Genomic DNA, 10,162 nt, shown 5'->3' on the forward strand with positions numbered 1-10,162 from the left:
TCCGAATGTGGATGGCTTCCTTCACACCTCTTTCAAACCACCTCGGTTCAACCTCCAAAACTGATCTCTGCGTTAGCAGTGTCGATGAAAAGTAAGTCTACAAAATATCCGGAGTATTCAAGTTTATGCTTCGCCTGCAGCTGCTATATAAATTAGAAATGTTCGGTGTGAGGGATCCACTCTTAGCATGGTAAAGGAGTTATCCTACTAACAGACGTCATAGAACTGTGATTGATGAATTTGCTTCTTATTGGAGATATGTCCCTTCTGGTGTTCCACAGGGATCCTATTGGCCCTCTCCTTTTCCTCATTTTTATAAATGACACAAGTATGCCCCTTTATGCAGATGATGCTAAGTGTCATAGGAAATTGCTTGATCCAGCTGAGCAAGCAATTATTCAGTCTGAACTCAATACAATTGTAGATTGGAGTGAGTTATGGGGAATGTATTATAATGCCTCTAAATGTAAACATCTTAGTCTTACGAAAAAGCAAAAGCGGTTAGAAAGCACATATTTTATTGTTGGCAATATATTATCAAAATCTGCACGTGAGAAGACCTAGGTGTTTTAGTTAATAGCAAGCTTTCCTGGCATGATCACATTGTAAACAAAGTAAATAAAGCTAATAAAGTGCTACGTCTAAGAACTTGTGAAACCCACGCTAACATTGATGTTATCAAAAAGCTTTATATTCATCTTGTTAGACCTCATCTTGACTATGCTTCACGAGTCTGGTCTCCTCATCAGGCCTATGTAAGCAATATGATTGAAGCTAAGGTGTACTGTGTCGTGCTACCAAACTTATGGTTGGAAGCAAGTCATGATATTCTGATCGTTTATTGAAAACTGGCCTGATGTCACTTTCCTCGAGAAGAATCTACTTGGATTTACTTTTCCTATTTAAATATGTCTACACGGTCAATATGACCTTGATGTGTCTGGTTATCTACAATATGAACTCGAACATGAATCTTATATTTTAAGAAATACTGAACTAGTGTTTAAAAGTATTTATGCTAGAACTGACACATTCAAGTATTCTTTTTTCCCTAGGGTTGTACGTTCATGGAATAAGTTACCTGTTAAAAAAAGTGACTCAGTTTCTGAGTTCAAACAAGAGTTAAAGTTGTTTTGTCTTCAGATCGATCGCCATGACTGTTTTATGTATATTTTTTATTTTTTACTTTTTAATTTTTTATTTATTTAGTAATTTATTTTATTTATTTATTATTATTATTATTATTATTATTATTATTATTATTATTTTGGTAGCCTACACTTGTTAGGGAAGTTCGTTCCTGTTCTGTGGGTTTCCAACAGCATGCTCGTTTTAGTGTTATAGTTAAGTCATACTTGTAATTTGCTTCTTTTCTGTGAATTGAATAAAGTAAAGTAAAGTAAAAGATGTGGATGGATCAAGGCATTTTTCTTTTCTTTGTCGTGAAGCTCAGCGAAATCTGCACTGCGAGATTCTGAATTTTTTGGAGTACTTTGAGGGCCGATGAGGTGATTACGTCATTAGATCTGTGATTCCGCAACGAATCAAAATAGCTTGTGAACTGTCTTTGAACTGATACTGTTGCAGGTTTTTGGAAATACACTGTTAGTACACCACACTCATGGAGACATCGACAGACTAGTTAATCTTTGCCAATGTTCAAAAGTACATGAAATGAGATCGACTGAATTATTTTTGTACTATAGATCTATGCACATCACAGACACTTGTCATTAATGCGTTCTGAAAAGGCCACAGCTTTTCTTCGATGTAGACATATAATATTAATGGCCTTTAGAGAAAAATTAGTAATGGTATTAGGAGTAATCATACAAGTGACAACAAAATCAGACGACTGCGCAGTAGGAGTCCGATTTGTTTATCACAAGTATGATTACAGACTGAAATTGGATGACGCAAAGTCCTCTTACCAATTAATCATAAAAATAATTATAATTTCCAAGAAAAGAAGAAGAGCCAAGTTAATGAAAAGATAGGGAAAATTTGCGTTAAAAGACTTACAAAGGAGGCATAAATTGCTTAATGTCGCTCTGAAAGAAAGAAAGAAAGAAAGACAGAGAGAAAAAAAGAAAGAAAGAAAGAAAGAAAGAAAGAAAGAAAGAAAGAAAGCCCCAATTTAGGAATCTGTACTCTGTTTCTATGGTGATTGACACCAAGGTGTGATTGGTTGATTTAAACAGCAACTTAATGTGATTGGCTTATTGAACTGTCCGATACCAAACTGTTCGACAGGTGTTTTTAAACCAATCACAATCAAGGAAATTGTAATTTTTATGATTAGTTTAGTTATCCAGCAAGTTGGAATTATTCTTGTGGAAGGAATTTTAAGGACTCTATGGGAAATCAAAACCATCTTGTCTCTCAGACACCAATGATAGATACGTGAGTAAAAGTGCTTAAATGAAATGTTCCGTGCTACTCATGTGTACTGATATGGCATTTTAAAAATCCACATAGAAACGGTTTGAAAATGCCAATGAGAGATTTAGGACGGAAGATATGGTGACTCTCGGTAGTAAGAAATTGAATTTATTATAAATGACATTTTCCATGCCTTTTTTGATAATAATAAATGTTAACAGGAGCCCATCACCCGGGGCCTCAATCTCCCATATAAACCCTTGGAGACAACCTTATCCCGTATCTTTTTATTTTTAGACGTTCGAATTCCCGCGAATTCATTATGCCGTCCAATCAGAACAAAGTTATTGTATTACGTCACAAGCAGTCACGCACCAGTGATCGCGTTCGTCTCACAAAATATTCTAAAAATAAAAAGATACGGGCAAAGGTTGACTCAAGGATATAGTCTGGATGGAGGCTCCGGGTGATGGGCTCCTGATGTTAACCGTTCATCATTGGTGCAGTATCTATTTTGCTCTGATAGAACTTTCAAATGTGCTGAAGTATGTTCCATTTATCACAGACGCCCAACAAGTACCATGTGTGTGGGACATCAGTTCTTTTTTAGTACCCTCTTTGCGGAAAATGCGTGATTTTGGAAGTGTGCATCATGTTTGGTTCCATAAGAATGTACATGTAGAACAGTAACAACCTGATAGTTTGTCATGACTCTGCCAAGATTTGGACCTGTTCCTACTCATGGGCTCCTGTTTTGTCTCATAACATGATCTTGGCACGAGATCTCTAAGAATGAAAACGCCAGTTATTTAAGATTACTACCACAGATAGGACACAGCCTCCCTTTCAAAACAATGGCATTAATATGCTAGGTACATAATCCACCTCCTAACCCTTTCAAAATAATGGCGTTAAGATACTAGGGACACATTTGTTGGGAGAGCTCATGTTCCCATAAACCTTTCCCACTGGTTCAAACCGAAAAGAACTGTGCTGCAGCAAAAAGGCAGTGGCCTGTAAAGAAAGTTCTAAAAGAAAGGCTAAATCCCAGAACAGTAAGTTTTAATACATGTAATACTTACCTAATAACATCTTTTAGTTATAAATCATGAGCTTCTTAAGCAACTGAAATGTTTCAAATTTTGGTTAAGTGGGGGCAACGTTGATAAAGCGTTTTCATCTACCTATGTAATAGTTGAATTGTTGAAGGAGGCTCGAAAGGGTTTTTCGTTGCTATAGTGTTTGTGAAACGATGAAAGTAACCAAATAGGATATTTCATAGTGTACGCAAACTGTAAATATCTTTGCAACTCTATTGTTGGCTAATACTTTAAGGGCACTTATGACGCGTCATATAGGTTACCATGGCAACACACCAGGTCCACAGAAAGGCCCTCTAAATTCCAGTTTTTGAAAATTATCTCAAAACCTAAGTCAGTGACCTACCGTTTTGATTTCTTTGTTGGAAATCCCCATAAACTCTTTAACTTCTTAGCTAGTATGACGAAAAGTTATCTAGTAGAATTTAAGATACATCGAAAACGGTGCTTTTATAGTTTACAGAAAATTGTACTTGATAACTTTCCCTGAAACTTTTTTATTTGAAATGCCATCGTGAATGATACGTACATGCAAAAAATCCAGATAGGTCACCGAGCAAAATTTCGAGATAAAGACAATTTTTTCCCACAGGTTTTATTTCCGGTGCGTGCGATTTTACGCCTATTTTCACTTCCGGTGTGTTGCGTCCGCTACTTTTGATTTGATTCATTCAGCTGACGCTTGTTTCTTAGTTATGACGTGTGTAGGTTACGCGAGCGCGCGCAGTTAAAAACCCTTTCGAGCTTCTTCAAGGACGTTCGCGCTAATTGTTTGTGCGCAACTTTTACTGCGCAGATGACGCGACTGTAATATGTCACGCATTACTTCAAGCATTAGTTAAGATCTTATGGCAACAAAAACGCCGGGGAAAAATTTCTAGGTCGGCTAAAGAATAGCACATTTATTTTCAATTCATCACGAACCGTTAAAGAGAAAGGACCGGGTGGCTGGAAAAGGTCGCTAATGGAGTAGTGGTCAAAAGTTTTGAAAACTCGAGGAAGGTTAGTTTTAGTCGGCGACGTTGCGTAAATTTTATGGAGTTGGTTTTAAAAAATGTTTTTATTACGTTACGAAATTCTTAGTTCAAAATAAATGCATTTTTTGAAGTTCTTTTCCTTTACTTTCATGAAAATAGAGCAGAATTATCTTCTCCTCCTAATGCACTTGAATAGTGCGGACCTAGGAGGAAACAGCCAGTGATTATATTTCACAAAAACCACACTCCAGAAGATGAGAAAGACGGCAATGGAGAGATATGATACAAAACACTAACCAAATAAAGATAATGCCTGCTTGAAACTTCGTTGCTATGCTCGAGAAAGTTTTTCTTACAAAAACCTTTCATCGATCGATCCTGTCTTGGGTTCCAGTCCTTCCCCCCGACAGGTCACGCAAAATCGTGACAAACTAAATTTTCTAAGAGCTTCGCAACATCGCATCGATTTTACTCGTTTAGATAATCGGTGCCCCCTATTTTTTAAGACATGAATCATTTACTCTTCTTACAATCTACAAAAGATGTTGAAATGAAAAAAATCACAATGTAAGAAGTTATCTTTTTTTCTTTTTTTTCTTTCCGTGTGTCCCGAGTTCCGGAAGTGGTTACGACAGGTATCGCTTTGCGAAAACGCTCGTTGAGGATTAACTCTACCGTTTACGACATCCCCACCGGCATGCAATTATCTAAAAAACCCACTCCTATATTTCTAACATTGACTCTAACATATTATTTTTATGATTTTCAACGGATGAGTAGATGAGGCTACATCTCGTCATGATAACCTATCTGTCGAAATTAGGGCATTTTTCCCTTGCATTTTTCTCCGAAACAAAGTCGGTGACCCCCAATTTTTTTCATTTTTGGAATAAGTAATTTAGGACCTAACTTCAGGAGAGAAATGAAACAAATTTCAATGTGGGAAGATTTTCGCGCGAACGTCCTTAATATTATTTCCATTTTTGGAACCGATGTGAGTGACAATTACAATCACGTAATGTACGCATATACTCACCGCAAACAGAAGAAAGAAATTAGAGACGATTTTTCTCGAACAGACTCTAGTCGAGGTATCTATGGTATTTGAATACTTCGTCATTGAAGTAGTTCCAAAGGAATCTTTGTTAAGCGCAAGTAATAAAACAGAATAAGGAGTTCGTGGCGAATTCGAAAGAGAGTAGGTCTGCTTCAGGAAAAACGTTTTTGCATGCACGATAAATCTGGAGGGGAGCTGTAGTTATTTTACAATCACTCCTAGTTGACGTTTGTAGGAGACTGGTGACTGTTTTTATGAACTGACATTGACTTATTTTTAACTTTTCAGTATAAAAAAGAATCCCTTGTCGAGTGGCGGCCATCTTGGGTTACTGAGCAGTGAGGAGGACCTGGATGTCCGGTTTATGGAATCTTATTTCGTTTCCTTCTAAAATTAGTTTTGTGGGAAGAGTGTCCGGCAAACACTCGCATCGAGACGAAGGGGACACTTCAAGTATAAAAATGCAATTGGTCTTTTGTTTGGTGATGTACCACTACAATCATGATTGTTCATATCACAAGCCTTGACGTTGCTATCCATATTAACTAGGCTTGTTTGTTTGTTATTTTATTTGTTTGACGGCAGGTTGAAGTTTTGACAGCTATTCAGCTGATGTGGACCTGCTATACCCACCCACCCATACACTTACAGAGGACAGCCACAACACCGGGAACCTCATCCCCTACTCTTCTCGAATAGTGTGTGGGTTCTTTAAGGTCTCACAGGGAACTAATGAACATGGAAGATATTTATGAGACGGGGCCTACGGTTTATAGTCTTTGTCCGAGAAGACTTGAAAGTCTAACCATTTGCGGATGTAATTACAAAAGCAGCACTTTCTCCTCAGTTCTTTTAAGACCCTGAGTGTTGAACTCACGACCTCCCGCATGGCAGCCTGGTGCTCAACCAACTGAGCCACCTGTTCGCAGAATTCAAAACACGACCAAGGGCAATGCAACGATGTTCTGTTATTACTGACAAATGTTGCAACAATAACTGCGTATTGGAAAAAATTGTGGCAGAGGTCTCGAGTATGGCCCTCGGCCCTCGGCCCTCGGCCCTCGGCCCTCGGCTTGAAAGCTAACCGTTTTAAAATGGGTTCTTAGACTTAAATACTGTTTATCAGCGCTATTTATGGCCAGTCTGCAGTCTGCAAATGTCAGACACCGCCAAACCTAAGTCAGCCGTGCCGCGCTTAATGGTTTCAAACGGCGTGCTACTGCCGTGCTTAAATCGAAATGACAATTTCATTTGAGTTCGGCACGGCAGTAGCACGACGTTTGGAACAGGCCTTTGTTCAGTTTACCAGTAGATCCAATTACTATCTTCTTCAAGTAGGAATTTGGAATTTAGGTCGAATATCGAACGGCAAGATTAACGGACAAATGCAATATCCACTAGACAATCGATTTCCCTGAGAAATGTCAATCACGTGATTTCAACGAAAAGTTCCTGTTACACAGGAATTCATCTTTTCTGAAATACACTTCAAATATACGACATGCCGAGCTTTTGGTTAACAGTGAGCCCTGCAGAAAAAAATGAATAATAATTATACTTGGACGAGTACTTTCCAAGTGCAAAATTGTTTTATAAATCCAATGTCCTCTAAGTTCTTTTTATCAAACGTCTTTAGCTTATTGACAAGCATGCAGTGTGCCTTTGCTCTAACACTAACAATATTACGATCCGAAGATTTATAAGACTTGTTCCGACATTACCTATTCTGAATCCTCGCCCTAATTATCTACAAAGTACGTTTCCTAAGTAATTTTAATGTTTGTCAAGAAAATGACGATTTGACAGATGTTTTCGTTACTGACTTAGGTATGACGACATGAACCACTGCTGTCATTTAAATGTTCAGCGTCTAAAGTATTGTCGACTTGAATACATACGACCAAACAGTGAACCTATCCCAAAAAAAGTCATTCATTGAGTGGATACCCTGAAATACGGTGATACGTCTTTTAGATGAAGGCTCCCATTTGAAGCAAGCTGGCACCTTAATTGCAGTAAGACGATATGGAATCATTATGAGGCGAACAGTTGGTTCCCCTATTTTAGTGTTCCTTTCCCTGTTGAGTAGGTTAAACTACTTTGTTCTTCTTATTTCTTTTTAGGGAATCACATTAACCCGCGTTATTTACGCTTTTCACATAGAAAAATCATGGAAATTTCGCAGCATAATTCACTTTTAGGTTTTCAAACAACTCATTATTAAGAGCGACGTTCGTATACGAGCATCATAACTTGCAAAGACTAACAACAAGGGAGAGCTTTGAACAATGTTAGTTCAAAAACGTCTATCAAGTTTCAGTGGACAGCCCTGAGCTGCTATAAGCGTCGCTGAAGGGTATATCCTTTTCTGTACATGACATACTAACAATTAATATTAAATTTCCCTTTCAACCTTTAACAATTACAGGCGGCTATCAAACTGAAAACACAAATCGAATTTTAAGGAGGATTCCATAAACATTAATTAACTAGCATTTTTGTCCACGATTTTAAGGAGTATTTCTAACTTTGAAAAAGACTGTTTAATGGATAAGACCATTCGATAACAGATTGCACTGAAGTTTCTTTTAACCTTTTACAACTACTGGTCACTAAAAAAGCGAACATTTGATTCCGTTCCTAAAACACTTTTGTCTTTTGAGGAGTATTATTACCTGGTCTCAAAAGGACTGGAAACAACCAAATTCAAGAATTTGATTGGCTGAAATCGATCTGGACCGTTGTCTAGATTTCAAGTTCCATCCTATGAAGGTTCTGGTGCCTTCACAGAAAGGTTTGGAGTACCTCCGTAGATTATAGTGCCTTCACATCTCAACCACCTTTGTTGTAACATTTGAACTCAAAACTGTGACTTGAAAATAGGAAAAAAGCTGGCTTGTTCCTATTAATGATAACCAAATGGAAGAAGCAATAGACCCTGAGGAGGAAGCAAGTATAGAAAATGGGCTGGCGAATTTGAGTCCATCCGAGGAAGCTACAAGCAGATATGAAAATCGAAATTGCAATTAATTTGTCATTTACTTTTGCCCTTTTCATTATTTCTTCTTCGGCCATATAATAAAAATCCTATTGACCAAGCAAGGTTGGTCTGCATGGGAGATTATTGACCTCGATCGCTCGTACAGACCTCATCGTGTCTGGAAACTTGGTTTAGCTATACAGACCTCCCATACAAACCACCCCCAGGTTAACACCATCTAATTGTCGACCTCTTACTTCGACGAAAACGTCTGGCGAACAAAACAATTCAGACTTTATCACTGCATAATTTGGTTACAAACTTAGTGAGAGCAGCTTTTATATGCGACAAGATAGTTATAAATTAAAGTAATGCCTTATAACTTCTAACTTGATCATATAATATTACATGTTTGGTTGGTATCGTCCGATGGCTGGGATGGTTCCAGTGGTTCTTCCGGTTCTGTCAGTTTTTTTCCGGCAGCATTTATCTTTTTAGCCAGATCGTCTCGGAAATTTTCTGCAGTTGGTGGTAGGATGTTGATATCACTTGTTCCAACCTTACACGTTTCACTGAATTCAGATGGGACAGCAACTGTTGACATCTCTTTCCAGTTGATTGATTTTCCGCACCCAAATTCCTTGCTCGAACTTCTCTCAGATTTCACGGTCTTACCGCTGGCCTTTTCGATTGTAAGTTTGCCACCATCAAGCCATCTAAACGAAAAGGTGCCCAGTTGTGCGTATGCTGGGTCCCTGAAGTCGTTGACATTGTTAGGTCTATTTCCACAAGTAGTATCGCCGTCACAACCTTCCACCTTGGTCCAAATGAGACCACAGTGTGGACATTTGCGCAATTCAGATACTCCATGCTCACTCTGGAATCCGAGGCATTCCGTTCTGATATCGTAGAGAATCATGCGAAGTTGATTCGCCATGTTAGCAACGTGACCAACTTCATTGGCTGCACCATCCCCTTCAAATGTAAAGTTGTTGGTGTCGGTCATCCTTTTCTGGGCTTCAACAATTTCATCTGTCATGTAAGCCTGGAACTCAAAAACAAGGTCAACCAAATCTTTGCCACTGAAAGCTTTTCTCGCCTCATCAAAAGCCTTCTTTTTGTCTGAAAACTTCTCAACTTCATCGCTGGCGGACTTAAGAATCTTTCGATGACTGCTGTGGATCTTAAAAAGCTTAAAAAAATTTTCATCATTCACTTTCAGGTTATACGTCTCAGTGCAGGTCTTTAATATGTTTTTCTTCAGTGTTTCGCTGTTTTGGGTAATCCGAGAATAGACCACTGTATCGATACCAAGCTCATCGTCTATCCTCTTTGAGAAGGTATTCTCTGACCAGTCTACCAAATCCATATGCGTGACAAGAACACCAACCAGGTTCATAGGGAGGTCAAGAAAGCGATCAGCATACTTTCGAGCATTGTCGACCACGGAATCAATGCGAGTCTCAGCTTTGACAACAATGAATATTTTTGAGACGGGTCTATAATTGAGTGCGCTCGCTATCTCCACGTTGTGGTCCAATTTATCTTTCAATGCGTTACTGCCTGGTGTGTCGGCTACGATTAGGCTACCGTCACGGGCACAGAAAAGTTTGGAGTTCCTCGTAAAACTTTCGTCCGCTTTTGAACTCCTACCTGTTAGCTCCGC

The 10,162-nt window shown here is 38.6% G+C and overlaps 2 protein-coding genes across 2 annotated transcripts in view; one reads left to right on the forward strand and one right to left on the reverse strand.

Moving 5' to 3' along the window:
* The window catches only part of LOC137996722 (uncharacterized), a 107,834-nt gene that overhangs the window by 23,909 nt on the left and 73,763 nt on the right, over positions 1-10,162 (forward strand). The window lies entirely within an intron of this gene.
* On the reverse strand, positions 8,421-9,685 carry LOC137994481 (uncharacterized). Its single transcript, XM_068840063.1, has one exon. The coding sequence runs from the start codon at positions 9,533-9,535 to the stop codon at positions 8,891-8,893; it is 645 nt and encodes a 214-aa protein (XP_068696164.1). The 5' UTR covers positions 9,536-9,685; the 3' UTR covers positions 8,421-8,890.

This window comes from Montipora foliosa, chromosome 3 (genome assembly GCF_036669935.1).
Source record: "Montipora foliosa isolate CH-2021 chromosome 3, ASM3666993v2, whole genome shotgun sequence".
NCBI classification, from domain to species: Eukaryota; Metazoa; Cnidaria; class Anthozoa; order Scleractinia; family Acroporidae; genus Montipora; species Montipora foliosa.

Coding starts and splice junctions, on each gene's coding strand:
- LOC137994481 (XM_068840063.1), bottom strand. CDS start 9,535: ATGACAGATGAAATTGTTGAAGCCCAGAAAAGGATGACCGACACCAAC.